A 17,227-nucleotide genomic window follows, 5' to 3' on the forward strand; every position below is an offset into this window, starting at 1 on the left:
TTTCAAATAAACGCAATTTAATGTAAGTGGAAGATATTACAAAAAAAACAAACAAAAAAGGTCCGATAACAGAAAATCAAAAACCAATTCAACACCCAAGTTCTCTTTTAATCAAAAAATCCAAATCCCCAAAATTTTTGAACACCCAAGTTCATAATTTTCAAAAGAAATATCCAGAAGAACTTCAAACCTCCAAATTCCGACTTTTTGGACAAAATTAAAAGTTCCACCATATCTACATTCAAATCAAACAAATTAACTTCAAATCAAATTCAAAATTAAAAATTATAGGAGAGATAAGCAAACAATTCCATAAAATAAAACAAAAAAAATCAAAACAAAAATAAAAACCATATGAGAGGGAAAGGTTACAAAGCAATCACTCTTCTTTCTCTAACTGCATCATCATTTATTGACAAAAATAAAAACCATATTGTTTTTTCAAAAATAAAAACCATATTGTTACTTGAAAAAACAATCACTCTGAGTACGTTTCACGAATTTGGCTAATGGATCCGTGCTTTCCGAAAATGTCGTACATCTCTTCGCTGGTGATGTTGAAGGGCATGTCAGAGGAAAAATTAACCAAAATGCGTCAATTGCAATGGACCTAAAACCCTAAAAATAAGTTTAAAAATACCTTTTTGCAGCATCAGCAGCGGTCGTTGACGCAGTGGTGAAGGAATTCGCTGCCGCCAATAAATCTCTGCATTTCCCTCCGATTGACCTTAGAGCCGCCATTGATGAGGGACGACGGCGAGGAAGTGTTACCTAGGAAGTCTAACCCTAGAAACGAAGGTGAGAGGAGAGAGAAAAGTGAGAGGGGGAGAGAGGCTCGGCTCTCCTCAGACCAAGCACCGAGAAATGAAGGTGAGAGGAGAGAGAAAAGTGAGAGGGGGCGAGAGGCGGGAGGGAGGCAGGTGAGAGGAGAGAGATGGGGTAAATGAAATCTAACCCTAGAAACGAAGAACCAGCAAGGCTCCGATAAACAACAAAATGAGGGTATTTTTGTCTTTTTGCTTGGGGACACGAAAAGTTAATTTACCGAAACGCCCTCAGCTGTTGGCTTATATAATAGAGATACGGTTACTATTTCTGGTAGTTGTTTAAGCATGGAAGCTACTATAAATGGCAGTTACTAAAAATGGACATACAGGTTTCGGGTTCTCGTCGGTCATTTGTTTTTCGTGATTTCGCGTTTTCTCTTAACTCTTGCTGCCCATTTTTTCGTATTTTGTCGATTTCCTCACCAAATTCATTCCCAAGTCACTGGATGGCTAGTATGTAAGTAATTCATATTTTGCCATTTGTTTCGTGCATCGAATAATTTTCCTTTTGTTTTTTTATTGCTTTTTAAAACTTTTTTGGTAAGACAATCAATGATGTACTTTAAAGAGAAACTTTATTGATCTTTTGGTAAAAGTACATGATAGAACGCTTGACAGCAATTTGACCTCTTATTCTATTTTATGAAAGAAATGAAAGGGAGAATGACATAGAATTAGTTTGTAGTGCTATATTCTAAGTCTAAGCTTCTTTAAACTTTGAGTCTGCATCTTCGAGCTTTGAACAATCTTTAGTCTTCAGTGCAGCCAACAGTCTAGTTCGTAGTTGTACATTTCCAGTCCAGGAGAGATTTGCTTATGAGCTTGTCATTTTGAACATTCTGGTGGTGAATGTTCGATATGGTAGAGGGTAATCATGCCATAGTTGCCCCAAATGTTGTTTGGTACTAAAGGAATGCTATGAGAATTCAATTAAGTTTTAAAACACTGAAGGTGAGTATTTGATCTTAATTGAAGTGTAATGCTCTTAACTTCATATCTTATACGGGAAGGGTCAAGACCCGATCCTCAATTAGATCTTGTATTGCATTATTTAGGTGCCACCACTGTTGGATAAGATGGCCTTTTCCCTGATGATACTCGCAATATGAGTTAGGGTTCTAATACTTGTTTTTAACACGAGGGTCTGGGGTGGGACCTATTGGACGTAGTATTCCTTGAGTAGTGAGTTTTGCAAGCATTTTTGTCTATGACTCGCCTACCGGAGTGAATTTTTTGTCTTTAATCCATCTTTTAACCTTTTTCGATTGGCAAGCAAGCTCATTAATTGTCTTCCTTTTTTTGAAGGGGGAACTCCGTCTCGTTAGAGAGTTTAGTTAGTTTATCCTTTGATGGTTATGCTACGTTACAAATCTGAGTTGATTTTAATACACATATATTAAATAAACAGTCGTCAAAATAGTAATTTAGGTTAATTCAACGTGCTTAACAATAATCGAATTTGTCTAGATATTATCTTATTAGGCGTGATTAAATAAACAGATTAAGTGAACATATTTATAAGGGTAGTGAAAGCAATAAAAAAGGTAGATTTCAGGTTTCATTATAGAGTAGGCTATACTGCGGTTCTCAGAACAACCACCACTCGCCTTAGCAGGGCCTCCTTTTAGCTTTAGAACGACCTTTATACTGACTTACAAATCCTTATCCTTCCTTCAATTCCGGAAGAGTTTCCTCTTAGATTCCTTGGTTTTTGCATATGAATTAGCTAGAACTTCTGTAGTAGTCGGGATGGTTTGATTACTAGTACGGACAGAGTTCTGCTTAACAAGAGTTAATACGGCAGAACTATTACGAATACGGGGCGGGACTTCACAAGAATTTTAGTATACCAGAGAGGGAAGAGAGAATTCAGAATATCATAGGAGTGAAACAAAATTCATGATTGAAATGGGGTGCAGAAGGGCTGTATTTATAGTGTAAGTAGTCGAAATAAGATAGGTATGGATGCGCCAGAAAAAAGTAGCGCTCGCCATGTGAGCGCTGGAAAAAATCAGCGCTGCCACTGTGCACGCTAGAAATTTCTAGCGCGCATAAGATAGAACTTAAAGGGATTGAGTTTTAGTGAACTTCAAAATGAAGCGCTAGAAAAAAGTGTCGTTGACATGTGAAGCCCTAGAAAATAACAGCGCTTCTGATCAGAGCGCTGGAAATTTCCAGCGTAGGCAGATCTGCGGATTTACTGAAAATTCAAACTTTAACAGCTCATAACTTCTTTATAAAAACCCGCATTCTTGCAAAAAAATATCTTGTTGGAAAGCTACGGAATCCAGCTTTCTAATGCCGCCATTCTCACATCAATGAGGTTCGTAAATCTATAGTTATGGCCCAAAGAGTGGACATGGGTTTGACTCATAACACAAAAACGGATTTTGTAGAAGCTATAACTTTCACTCTACTAATTTCTTTGGGCTGAAACTGACTATGGAAGATAGACTAAGGTTAGACCTACGGATTGATAGGTTATGGATCTCACAGTTCTTAGTAAAACTCTTTTTATGACCGTTTTAGTGTTTTTACTTTGGCTATACGGGTTGCACTTTAAGTTACGGGATGAGGATTAAGGGAACTATCCTTGGTGTAAGTAAACACTAGGGGAAGGACTTTAAGGGTGTGAAAATTCCATGAAAGGTAATTCTAAGTGTACGATGACTCTAACGGTTGGTTTTTACTTGGTTTAGACTTTTAGGAAATAACTTTGGTTTAGACTAGGTGAATGATGGACTCAAGGAAAGACTCGCATAAATGGTGACAGGCTCGGTTAGGGTTCTTGACTCGACTTGACTCGTCCTTTGCCTCGAATATTATTAAGAGATTACAACGAGCAATTTGGTATAAATCCAACGTTATTAACTGATTTTTGAAAACAGACTCTTTTCTTTGTTTTTTGGAAACTTTTGCTTTTAGTGAACGTCAAAGATTATTTTAGCATGAACGGTGTTATGCTGGACATTAGTGTTATTAGAGGACTAATAACTACTTTACGAATCATTTTTTATTTTAAGGCAGGAGTATGTGAAAGTTGTCGGGAGTTGAACCAGTGGCTCCAGAAATTTCCAGCGCTGAAGAGTGCAGCGTGGGAATTTTCTAGCGCTTGTCTGTTGTTCGCTGGAAATTTCCAGCGCCTGCAGGTGTTTATGCAGTTGGCCTTTTTTAGTCGATTTATTGTTCTGTAGCTTGAATTTTACCAAACCGCGCCCTTCATTTGAGCGTTTGTGCACCCAAACGTTCAACATTCCGACGCAAACGAAAAGTAATTTGCGTACTAGCCTTTGGGCTTGATTGGTAAAAGCTAATCCGGATTTTTGATAATTTTGACTTAATGAGGCTTAATTCCGTGAGAATACCTTCGACACAATTTTGAATATGCGTTCCGTAATGGGTATTTTCAGCCAGACCTACGTAATGCTTAAGGCAGATGCGTATTTTGGTCTTTCGAATTGGTTGCACGATACACTGGACTCTTAACTTTTAAGTTCTAATTTGTAGGCTTAAATGCGAGGAATAAGAAGGCGTGCGCTGGAATAAAAGCTGTGCACCGCATCGCAACGCTGGATTTTTCCAGCACTGGCTTGGTCAGCGTAATTGTTTCTGGGGCTGACCGTTTTGGCATATTGATTTCCTCGTCGCAGGCGTTAGAAATTTCTGGCGCTTAAAGGATGCGCGCTGGAACTTTCTAGCACTGCCCAGGGAAGCGTTGGTTTATTCTGGCGCTTTGCTCTTGGTTGCGGAATTTTATTCTGATTCGTAGCTTCATAATTATTTCGACGTTTTAAAGCGTTTTTTGAATTTTGAAAGCGTTGTTGACCTTAAACTGAGTGTCTGGTTGGTTAGTTTCACATAGCACATAAGAATTCTACACAAAACGAACAACAAGCATGATTTCGAGTATAATGCGCATTTAGTTTATGCTAGTCTCTAAGGTTCAATAGACTTGGGTGTCAAAGTGTACCAAACCTATCGACAAGCCCTTGTCGGAGTAGCCAAGTTCATGACGAATTTTATCAAGGCCTATCTGGTACGTGCTGGAGTGGCATATACCGTGAATGGACCTAGGAGATAAGCGGTTCGATTTTGGTGGATGTGTTACATTGCGAATGCATCGAGTGGAAATAATTGTGGCGTAGCTTCGATTTCTGCTATACGGCTTCCTCACCGACGCACTACCTGCACGGATTATTTCAATATTGTCCCCAGTGGAGTTGCCACTGTGAGGGGGTCGAAAAACACGACAGGGCCCCTCTAAAAGAGTATACGGCTGGCACGACTTTTCCCCTCTAGATGTGGCAAGCATATTAAGTAAATAGGAACTAACCGTGGGTGTTAACCTCTTTTTACTAGTCTATAGGAGTTGCCATTCGGTTTAAGAAAACTGACAAAACCCGGTTATCGTGATATGCCTGGAATGAAAACATATTTGACTCACAACGGCCATAGGTTCCCTTGTGATCCCTAGTGTGGAGATCCCTCAACGTACATCCAGCGGAGCAGAGATTGAAAATTCGGGGTACGTTTACTAATACGGGGAGTACCCAGCGTTAGCCCACGTGGCGATCCTTTCTAATTCAATGTGACGACGATGGGACATGTGTTATGCTACGTTACAAATCTGAGTTGATTTTAATACACATATATTAAATAAACAGTCGTCAAAATAGTAATTTAGGTTAATTCAACGTGCTTAACAATAATCGAATTTATCCAGATATTATCTTATTAGGCGTGATTAAATAAACAGATTAAGTGAACATATTTATAAGGGTAGTGAAAGCAATAAAAAAGGTAGATTTCAGGTTTCATTATAGAGTAGGCTATACTGCGGTTCTCAGAACAACCACCACTCGCCTTAGCAGGGCCTCCTTTTAGCTTTAGAACGACCTTTATACTGACTTACAAATCCTTATCCTTCCTTCAATTCCGGCAGAGTTTCCTCTTCGATTCCTTGGTTTTTGCATATGAATTAGCTAGAACTTCTGTAGTAGTCGGGATGGTTTGATTACTAGTACGGACAGAGTTCAGCTTAACAAGAGTTAATACGGCAGAACTATTACGAATACGGGGCGGGACTTCACAAGAATTTTAGTATACCAGAGAGGGAAGAGAGAATTCAGAATATCATAGGAGTGAAACAAAATTCATGATTGAAATGGGGTGCAGAAGGGCTGTATTTATAGTGTAAGTAGTCGAAATAAGATAGGTATGGATGCGCCAGAAAAAAGTAGCGCTCGCCATGTGAGCGCTGGAAAAAATCAGCACTGCCACTGTGCACGCTAGAAATTTCTAGCGCGCATAAGATAGAACTTAAAGGGATTGAGTTTCAGTGAACTTCAAAATGAAGCGCTAGAAAAAAGTGTCGTTGACATGTGAAGCCCTAGAAAATAACAGCGCTTCTGATCAGAGCGCTGGAAATTTCCAGCGTAGGCAGATCTGCGGATTTACTGAAAATTCAAACTTTAACAGCTCATAACTTCTTTATAGAAACCCGCATTCTTGCAAATAAATATCTTGTTGGAAAGCTACGGAATCCAGCTTTCTAATGCCGCCATTCTCACATCAATGAGGTTCGTAAATCTATAGTTATGGCCCAAAGAGTGGAGGTCGGTCCGTTTTGGCGAAGCCCAAGTAAAAGTCTTATAACTTATTCGTTTTAAATCGGATTTGGGCTTATGATAAGTCTATGGAAATCTTATTCCTAGGCTTATTCAATCATATGATTTGCATGATCTAAATAATAATTTATACGACAGACTTTGACTTTGTAAGGACATACTATTTGCTAAACTGGCTAACGAGCGTATTCTAGGCACTCGTTAGCATTTTTAAGTAAGTTGAGTTAACATTTACATGTATTGTGCCCAATAATTATGAGTTTGAGAAGTTCTATCGTTCGAGATATGTTATTCTAGAGTTAGAAGGCAGGCACTAGAATATTCTGGCGCGTACAGGTGTGATGTAATGCGGGTAATCATATTCTATCTTTCTATTGACGTAACCACATATTAAGCCGTATCGGGATGCGGATGTGAATAAATATGTGTCCAATATATTTAAGGAATCTTTCTATTTATGGAAGTTACTATATTTAACAGGTTCTGCTCTGGATGGTCTCTTCAGTCAGTCAAGGGTCGTTCTTCAGCTAATTAGAGTGCTTTTTTGGCTAGCGGGTTATAGTTTCATCATCGAACATATCGCTTCGGGCCTAGGGACAAATGTAGGCGTCTACAATACCAAAAATGATGCTATCCTAAGGCTACTTCCCCGGGATTCCGCTAGGCATAAGGGAGAAAGACATGACTTACCTCCCTTTTCTGAATTCCTCTCCCCTCTTTGGATTGGGTTATCAACACGTGATGATTGGGATCCCAGAATTTCAGGGCAGCTTAAATGAAATTAAAGTCGATTTTTATTTGTTGTAAACCTAAGAAAGAATCTAAAGCATATTCTTTAAGCAATATCTTTTCGGTCAGGGTAACTGAACAGCGCCACTTGCTAACAACAAATTTCAAGGAAACAAGGGGAACGGGGGTCGACATGATTGCAATGAAAAGAAATGAAGACTCAGGAAATTCTCAAACAATAAATAGCAGTGAAGGGTGAAGATTAACGAACGTCACAGGCCTTTATTATAGCTACGCCAAGAAGAATTCGAGACGGTTTAAAACAGACAAATAACTTGTACTTCTGCAGTAAAAGGAAACCTGCGCTTGGAAAATTCTAGCACTCTGTTTTATACGCTAGAAAATTCTAGCGCTCAAATGCTATGCGCCAGAATATTCTAGAGCTTGTGGTTCAGTTTCCAGCAAACTCTCTAGGCTAATATAATTATATAAGAATTGGATTTAAAATCTATTTTTTATGTAAACTATGACGTAACTCAGCTATTCCAGGACAATTAGGATTCTATCTTTTTCATAGGATTTGTAATTCTACACGTATTCGATTTCTAAGATAAAAGTTTTCAAATTCGACAATGACTCTGAACACCGGTGTTGACCCTAAAACTTGAAATGTGTCATTTTCTTTTATGTGTTTATTTTATTCTTTTAGAGAGTCAGTATTCCTCAGAGAAAGGCAATACCTCCAACTAAAGAAAGAACTGGAAAAATTACTATAATTTTTGCCATTGGAATCAATGCACAAACAGACAAAATAATAAAGGTACAAAAATGCTAAATATATACAAAAGTCTGACAAAATTGCGACTACCAATACAAAAAATAATACATGTAATGGTCTAAAGCTAGGACCCACTAAACCCCGGAGGATAAGGCCCATCCTCGTCATTTAGAGCACCTCAACTCGGACCCTCGCCGCTAAACAGGGCATCAAACTGGGAGGACCTCCAACTTTGCGACTGCCCAACAGACCAAAGAGGCAAATGAGTAGTCTGCGTGGGCATCGGCATCCACCTAGTTCCAAATAGCGGTGGCTGCCACCCAGGCTACGACGGCTGCTGAAACGATTGAGGCTGCCAACTAGCCTGGAACGGCTGAAAATGAGGAGGTTGTTAACCCATCTGAGACACTGTCACACCAAACGAACCGGTATCACTCCTCCTAGGATCCACCTACTGTGGGGGAGGCCTCTGACCCGACCCAACGTCAGACATATAAGGCCTAGCCTACGGGCCCGAGAAGCCACGACCACCCGCAAAAGAATGGTGGTCTCTCTTAACTGTTAGGTTATGAACAATATAATTCATGCGGAAAAATCCATAAATCCAGGAATCCAAATTAATTTCCACATAATCAATTATCATAATTTAGTATACATACTATGTGATGTGTTCCTTCCCTAGCTGCTCCCGAATCGAACAAGAACAAGTATAGAGCTCCAAATGTCGCTCGTCCGTAGATAGTCCACAGCACGTTCGGATCCGCCTTAAGTTCAACCTATTAGGATATAATCTAAGGTTTTATGTGCACTCGGGAACTCACAATAAGTGATACAAATTAATAAATTCGGTTGAATTTAATGTGTGTTTTATGTTCTATAATTTGTGATCGTGGATCACATATATATAGGGGAGGAAATAGAATAGTCATATCCTACTAAGATTGGATTTACTAAAGCCATTAGGATTCTAGTTAATCTTAAACTCTTAGGATTTTAGAAATAATCAAACACTATTACTATTATATTTATTCCAAATTTTGGTTTGCGTAGGATTAGGAAAATAGTTAGCTTGAGGCCCAAGATACTTTCCGCGAAATAGACTTGGCGCCCAAGCCAACAAGTGCACGAGGTTGGGCCACGCATGGTGCTGCTGCTGCTCGTCGCCCATGCAAGGCTTTCCACCCACGCCATGGCGCGCTGCTGGCCCATCGATAACGCTCGAGTGTGCATGCCTACTGGCCTCGTGCCTTACGGGATTGCTCGTCGAGCAATTGCTCGTTGTTCTTCCGTTTTGTTTTCCGATTTCGGAATTTACTTTCGATTCGAACAAAATTTACGTTTTCGATAATACTTCTTATTCCGGCAATATTTTCCAATTTCGACAATATTTTCGATTCCGGTAATATTTCCGATTCTGCCAATATTTCTATTTCCATTAATATTTTCCGAAACGAACCATATTTCCGCTTCCGGCAATATCTTCATTTCTGGAAAATATTCTTTCTTTGCCTTTTGTTGATTTCAGCTCCCACTGGAACCAAGACCCATCTTTTTCGAATGTCCATAAACAGAGTATTTACTGAATATTATATTCACCTAAATACTTGATTCGTTTGCGCACTATTTGTGTGACCCTATGGGTTCAGTCAAGAGTAAGCTATGGATTAATATTATTAATTCCACTTGAACTGAAGCAGCCTCTAGCTAGGCATTTATATCACTTGATCTCACTGAAATATGAACTTTTTAATTAATACTGAACCGCATTTATTAGACTTAGCATTAAATACAAACTTGGACCAAAGGCATTATTTCTTTCAGTCTCCCACTTGTCCTTAGGAACAAGTGTGCATTTCCTAATTTCTTTGACGCTTGATGCCTGCTCATGAACATAAGGCATCCTTATTATGTCCAGAAGCATTTCTTAGTGTCTGAGTTCAACTGATCGAATGAACAGATATTCATAGCATATGATTCATCTGAGCACGGCCATGCATTTTACAGTTTCTAGCTCTCGGAGTGGCCTTGTACAACTTTCGGCATCTCATCCAGATTTATGGGAGGACGATCCCAATCTTGTGATCTTGAGGTTAGACTTCGTTTGATAGGTGATTACCTATGCGACTCTTGACAATGTCAAAGTAACCAATTCTCAAACAAGTAATCTCAAATCACTCAGGTATTGAGGATTACTGTCTAATAATATAATGAAATTTACTTATAATAGATTTTCATCTCTTACAGCAAAGTTTCATAGGTCTATCGGATACCAATCTCATCAAGTAAGTATCTATGCAAATGATTGTGACATTTTCATGTCCACATAGTTCAAGAAAAAGAACTACTAGTCATCTTGCATTCTAGTCGTTTAGCGTTTTCTATGCGTCCACTTTTATAGAAAACTTCCAACCAGGGACCATTTTCAACTTTTGACATTCAAGTTCAATTGATTATCTATCTTGAATACTTGTCAAATTGAAAGGAATCGTCATTTAATAAACCACGAAATTAAATGGTAAAATGAAATTAATCATTTATATAAATGGTTAACCAAAAATGTTTTACAAAGTATTAAACTCTAAAACTTTAAAACATTTAACAAGGACATCAAAGTCATTCTCCAACATGCTTGATTCCCATAGATGCAGTGTACAAGTTGTGCTATGCTTGCGGCAGAGGTTTAGTTAATGGATCTGAGATGTTGTCGTCAGTTCCAATCTTGCTTATCTCGACTTCTTTTCTCTCTACGAATTCTTTAGAATGTGAAATCTACAAAGTACATGTTTGACTCTCAGGTGGTGGCTAGGCTTCTTTTCCTGTGCAATAGCTCCGTTATTGTCACAATATAGAGCTATTGGTCCTTTAATGGAGGAAACTTCACCAAGTTCACCAATGAACTTCCTTAGCCGAATAACTTCCTTTACTGCTTCATGTACAGAAATTCAGTTGTAGAATCCGCAATAGTGCTTTGCTTAGCAGTTTTCCAGCTTACTGCACCTCCATTGAAGCAGATGACAAACCCAGACTGTGATCTAAATACCTAGATAGAGGCCGCTTAATTTCAAGTGAAATTAATATAATTAATGCCACAACTTACTCTTGACTGAACCCGTAAGGTCACACAAATAGTACGTGAACTGATCAAGTGTTTAGTTGAATATTATATTCAATAAATACTCTAATTATGGATATTCAGAAATGACTGATGTTGGTTTCAGTGGGAGCTAAAAAAACTGCCAAAAGGCAAAGAAATAATATTTGCCGGAAAATAAGTTATTACCGGAAACGGAAAGATGGGTTATAACGGAAATACAAATTTTATAGAAGTCGAAGATATTGCCGGAAACGAAAATATGGTTCGTATCGGAAATATTATCGGAAATATTACCGGAAACGGAAATATTATCGGAATCGGAAATATTGTCAAAATCGAAAATATTATCAGAATCGAAAATATTATCGGAAACGTAAATATTGTTCGAATCGGAAAGAAATTCCGGAATCCGAAGCACGAAGCGAGCGACAAACCATTGCACGAAGCAACGGCCCATCGCTCGATGAGCTAAAGCACAGCGCCAGGCACCAAGGCCTGGCGCCAACTCTAGCACGCCAAGCATAAGGCCCAGCGCATAGTTGCTGCCTTGCGCGTTGCTTGGCCCATGGTGCCAAGCTTGCTTGCATTGCAAGCTTGCTTGGGCCATAAGGCACTTGGTCGGTTGGCTTGCCTTGCAAGCTGCCGGCCAGCCCTAGATTTTTTGGAATATTGGTTTTTGGTAAATTTCCTTGACTTTCCTAAAACCGTGCTAGGGTTTTGGCTCCTAGGGTTTTTCCTATTTCCTATAAATACATGGCCTATGGTCATGAATAAATACATCAATTGAAATAAAATTCAATACACTTTGCCTATCACCTAAAAGTGAGATCTCGAAATCATAAACCTTATATTATATCCTAGTTGGTACGATATAAGGCGGATCCGAATGTACTGTGGACTTTCTACGGAGGGACGATGTTTGGCGTTCTAACTTGTTCTTGTTCGGTTCGGGAGCAGCTAGGGAAGGCATGCATCACAAAGTGTGTTCACTAAATTATGCTAAATGATTATGTGCATTTAATTTGGATTATGGCATTCATGGTTTTTCCGCATGACATTGGATTATTCATAACCAAACAGTGGTATCACGAGCCTCTAATTAATTGCATAATCATTTAAATTAATTTGGGTTAATATTATAAATTTGCAAAGAATTAAAGGGGTGAATTAAATTGGAATAATTAAATGCAAATTCATGCGATTATTAATTAATACGTTCGCAGGATTTTCACATTTTTGTCAATAATTCTCGGAATCTTATGTTTTTATAGTAAATTCTGCATGTAAACAACGTTTTAAAACTTTGACGAAAATCAAAGATTTTGTGCCGAACCCAGAATTCCCAAATTCGAAGCCTAACTATGACTTTTCAGAGGTTTTAGTTTTTCGGATGCATAATTATAATTTTAATGATAATAAAAATTAATATTTGCGAATCTTGTTTAATAATCTTGAGTTAATAAAAGACCTACAACATAAGATTAACAATTTTAAGTTTTAAATTCGTTAATTATGCTACCTAATAGCTTGAGAGAGGGTTCGAAGAGGCGACTCGTCGACGCCATGGCTACCACTCGAAAGCAAGCTAAACGCAACAACAATGGCGGAAAATCGAAGCCAACTGTGAAGGGGTCGAAAAAGCACGAGGCTAATGCATGACCTCGTCCCTCGTGGGCGTGACGTCGTCAGATCAAGTGTATTTAGATTCCCTGTGAGTTTACACCCAATCGACTAGTAATATAGGAGTCGCCATTCAGTTTTTAACGACAATGAGAAAAACTAACAAAACCCAGTTATCGTGACATAAAGGGAGTGCAATTATGTTCGACCACGACGGCCATAGGTTCCCTTGTGATCCCTGGTGTGGGGATCGCTCAACATACACCCGCAGGGCAGAGATTGAGAGTTCGGGGGACTGTAACTGCCGAGAGGAGTGCTCATCGATAACTCTAGAGGCAAGTTATCCTAACTAGCTCAGCATAAATAATTGAAAGGACATGCGTTAACTATTAAACTATTCTGAATTGATTTTAGCAATATGCAACACATAATACTAAATCGATCGTGATTATCTTGTTTAGATTGATTTAAGGTACCTAGCATGATAGTTCAATTGTCCAAGGTATTATCTTTATTAGGCGTGATAGATCAATCAAATTAATGGTTTAACAATTTTATAAAAGGGTGATGAAAGCGATTAAATCATGCGGAGGGACACATTACGACGCACACTTGAGAGATGCGTCACGGTTCTCAGAAAACTAACCACTTGGCTTTGCTATTTCTCCTTTTATTTAACGAATCTCGGGTTTCTGAGCAGTGTTCCAGTATTTAGGCTTAATTATTCAGCCACAAGGGACAGTATACGTTCTGTTCGACTTTTGGGTCGATTGCGACAGAACGCGGGATCAATTTCGCAGCGTGAGGCTTAAGCTTAGGGTTGTTGACAATACTCAGATTATAAATTATGTGTCCTGTTCACGTCGTCTTTAGGGGTCTATTTATATGAAAAAGTGGCGTAGAAAGATAGATTTTCAGGATTATGAATACGAAACGGATTAGGAAAAGAATCCGTCCCAGGTATTTTCGGCGCCCAGCACTGGGCGTCAAAGATTTAGGCACACAGGGCTGGGCGTTGAAAATAGGATCTGGGCAGAATTCTTTGTCAGACTGGACTCTAGAGTACGGAGTCCATTAAGAGACTTAATCCGAGTTATTTGGTGCGTATCAATTTACGACGGAATGCGTCTGGGCCCTTTACGAACTTTAAGTTCGTTATGAGTTTAATTAATACGTTAACTCTTTTATCGAATTGCAATAGGAATAGAATTCCTTTTACAATTTCTATCTCTTTTAGGATTTCTGTTGGAGTGCAACACCTAATTCTGACAGGTTTCTATCTTTTTATTCTTACTACTTTTAGCAATTTCCTTTTACGGCAGCTACTATTTTTAGCAGGTTTCTATAAATGGAAGCTTTGGCTGAAATGAAAGGGTGATTTGAGATTCGTTATTTTATAGGAGATGCGTTGCCCAGTGGATATTAATGTTCTCATCATCGAACCTTCCCTTTCGGGAATGGGGACAAAAGTAGGTGTCTACAGTTAGCCGCCACTTGACTGAGTCTCGAGATGAGACGATGGTCAAAGTACTAGACGGAGTGCGTCATACAAGCCATGGTGTATGTGACTTGTTTTGTGAGGGTCTCACGAGCCCCCGAGTGATAACATTTGACTTAAGGGTCATCACTTGAAGTGTTAACACATTCCTCACGTGTCATTGGAATCTGTTAACCAATAGTATAGAAACTCCCTCACTTTGTCATTGGAAGTATCTACAGATGTTTTCGAAATCAAAGCTATAAATTGTAACCAGGCCTGGCCCAATCACGAGGTAAAAATGTTTTTAAAGATTCTCATTTTCAGGGTTAGCTAAACGAGAAAACCCCCTTGTTTTTATAGGACGTAAAACGAAGGAAAATCCAGTACATCGCTCTTTTTTTATGGAAAAGCGGAAAAACCAATCCTTTGATTTTTGGAAAAGGGAAACCATCTTTTGATTTTTGGAAAAAGATAAACCATCCTTTGATTTTTGGAAAAAGATAAACCATCTTTTGATTTTTGGAAAAAGATAAATCATCCTTTGATTTTTGGAAAAGGGAAACCAGGAAAAGTTATCGCTGCAATGACTAAAGACCTGCGCGGTTAGTGGCGCAGACCCCGCCCGCTGAAGGTGGGCGAGCCTGTCCTGCTGAGGGTGGACGCCCCGTCCAATAGAAGTGGACGAATCTTTTTTGGTGTTTTGAAAATAAGGACCTACGCGGTTTGTGACGTAGACCCCGCCGGCTGAAGATGGCGAGCCTGTTTTGTGTTTTTGAAGATTTCATTTTCGAAAAATGAGGACATGCGCGGTTAGTGACGCAGACCTCGCCGGCTGAAGATGGCGAGCCTGTTTTTGTTTTTGAAGAATTTTATTTTCTTTTCATTTTCGAAAACTGAGGACCTGCGCGGTTAGTGACACAGACCCCGCCGACTGAAGATGGCGAGCCTGTTTTTGGTTTTTTGAAGGATTTATTTTCTTTCGATGGATGCTCGGATTTAGTTGCAACCTGAATGTGGGTTGACAACGTGCTTAGACGGACCGTTGTCTCGTGGTCATCATCTTTCATGGTTTTGAGCTAGTCTGTACGGCTAAATTTTGCCACTACCTGGGTCCTTGATTAGGGGACTATGTGTAAGTATCAACGGAGACCTTTGTCTTGAGGTCGTAATCTGGTTTTATCTTTTGAGATTATCCAAACACGGGACTTCGTACAGCGTAGTCTGGGAATATTGTTTTAACTTTGCATACTCTCTTTTGAGATATATTTTTCTTTCGAGCCCCCAAGCACTCGTGCTTGACGGTCATTTCTTGTCAAAGAGGTTCCTTGGGGATACGCATTTTGTAATGTTCTTGATCGTGTTTGGGATCGTGCTCGTAAGTGAGAGCGATCTTTGTAGTGGTGTGCTACTCTTAACAATGCCGTGAGGTGCGACTTTCAGTAAGGAATCGGAAATTTTCAAGTCGAATGGATACGGCAGGACCCTATAGAAATCAGAGCTTCTTTTGGGCCTGGGCTCATTTTCGGCGCCCAGGCCTGGGCGTTAGAAATATTTCACGCCCAAGTGGGGCGTTGAAAATATTGCTTGGGCTGGTCTTTTGATGACACAGTTGGCCTCTCGTTCGTCCGTTTACGTATTCTCTTCTCTTTTATTTTTCTTTATTTTGATTTTCAGCGTCCAGAGCTGGGCGTCGGTATATCTGGCGCCTGGTCCTGGGCGTTGAAAGTGCTTCCCAGGCAGGACTTTCTCGTGATGATTTCTCGAGAAGCCGTAGCCGATTGGTGGACTACGGTGTTTGTCGCTTTGGGGAGATTATTTAAAGGAACTGTTGCTCTTAAGGTGTACAGTTATTGCAAAAGTCGGGCGAGTCTATATGGCCCGAGTGTGAGGGGGTCAAAAAAGCGCGAGGCTAATGCGTGACCTCATCACTCGTGGGTGTGACGTTTCTTTTTGTCAAATCAAGTGTAATTGGATTTCCTGTGAGTTTACACCCAATTGACTAGTAATATAGGAGTCGCCATTCAGTTTTTAACGACAATGAGAAAAACTGACAAAACCCGGTTATCGTGACATAAAGGGAGTGCAATTATGTTTGACCACGACGGCCGTAGGTTCCCTTGTGATCCCTGGTGTGGGGATCTCTCAACATACACCCGCAAGGTAGAGATTGAGGGTTCGGGGGACTGTAACTACCGAGAGGAGTACTCGCTCTTCGATAACTCCAGAGGCAGGATATCCTTACTAGCTCAGCATAAATAATTGAAGGGACATGCGTTAACTATTAAACTAATCTGAGTTGATTTTAACAATATGCAACATATAATACTAGATCGATCGCGATTATCTGATTTAGATTGTTTCAAGGGACCTAGCATGATAATCCAATTTCCCAAAATATTATCTTTATTAGGCGTGATAGAACAATCAGATTTAATTAGTTTAACAGTTCTTAAAAGGTGAGGAAAGCAATTAAATCCCGAGAAGGGGCACATTACGACGCACCCTTGAGAGGTGCGTCACGGTTCTCAGAAAACTAACCACTTTGACTTTGCTATTTCTCCTTTTATTTAACGAATCTCAAACTACGGGACAGGATACGTTCTGTTCGATTTTTGGATCGATTGCGACAGAACACGTGATCAATTTCGCAGCGTGAGGCTTAGGCTTAGGGGTTGGAGTCAATACTCAGAATATGAATTGTGTGTGTTTCTTTCACGTCGAACTTGGGGCTATATTTATAGAAAAGAGTTCGTGGAAAGATAGAATTGTAGAACTCTAATCCACGAGGAATTAGGAAAGAACACGCCCCAGGTAATTTCAGCGCCCAGGGCTGGGCGCCGAAGATTTCGGCGCCCAGAGCCAGGCGTTGAAAATAGGGTCTAGGCCGTTTCTTTGTCAGATTCGGACTCTTAGAATCCGGAGTGTATGAGACTTAATCGAGTCTTTTAGTGGCGTATTAGTTTTATGACGGGATGGGTCTGGGCCCGTTACGAACTCTAGGCTCGTTAGGATTTTAATTTAATACGTAACTCTTGTTTTCGAATCGTATTAGGAATAGGATTCTCTCGCAAC

The 17,227-nt window shown here is 39.6% G+C and overlaps 1 protein-coding gene across 1 annotated transcript in view; it reads left to right on the forward strand.

Moving 5' to 3' along the window:
- Positions 1-743: 743 nt before the first annotated feature.
- The window catches only part of LOC130463042 (uncharacterized), a 30,383-nt gene continuing 13,899 nt past the window's right edge, over positions 744-17,227 (forward strand). Inside the window, exon 1 of the mRNA XM_056832061.1 lies at positions 744-920. Coding sequence (XP_056688039.1) covers positions 744-920 — 177 coding nt within the window. The remainder of the gene's footprint in view (positions 921-17,227) is intronic.

Source organism: Spinacia oleracea, chromosome 6 (assembly GCF_020520425.1).
Source record: "Spinacia oleracea cultivar Varoflay chromosome 6, BTI_SOV_V1, whole genome shotgun sequence".
In the NCBI taxonomy this organism is placed as follows: domain Eukaryota; kingdom Viridiplantae; phylum Streptophyta; class Magnoliopsida; order Caryophyllales; family Amaranthaceae; genus Spinacia; species Spinacia oleracea.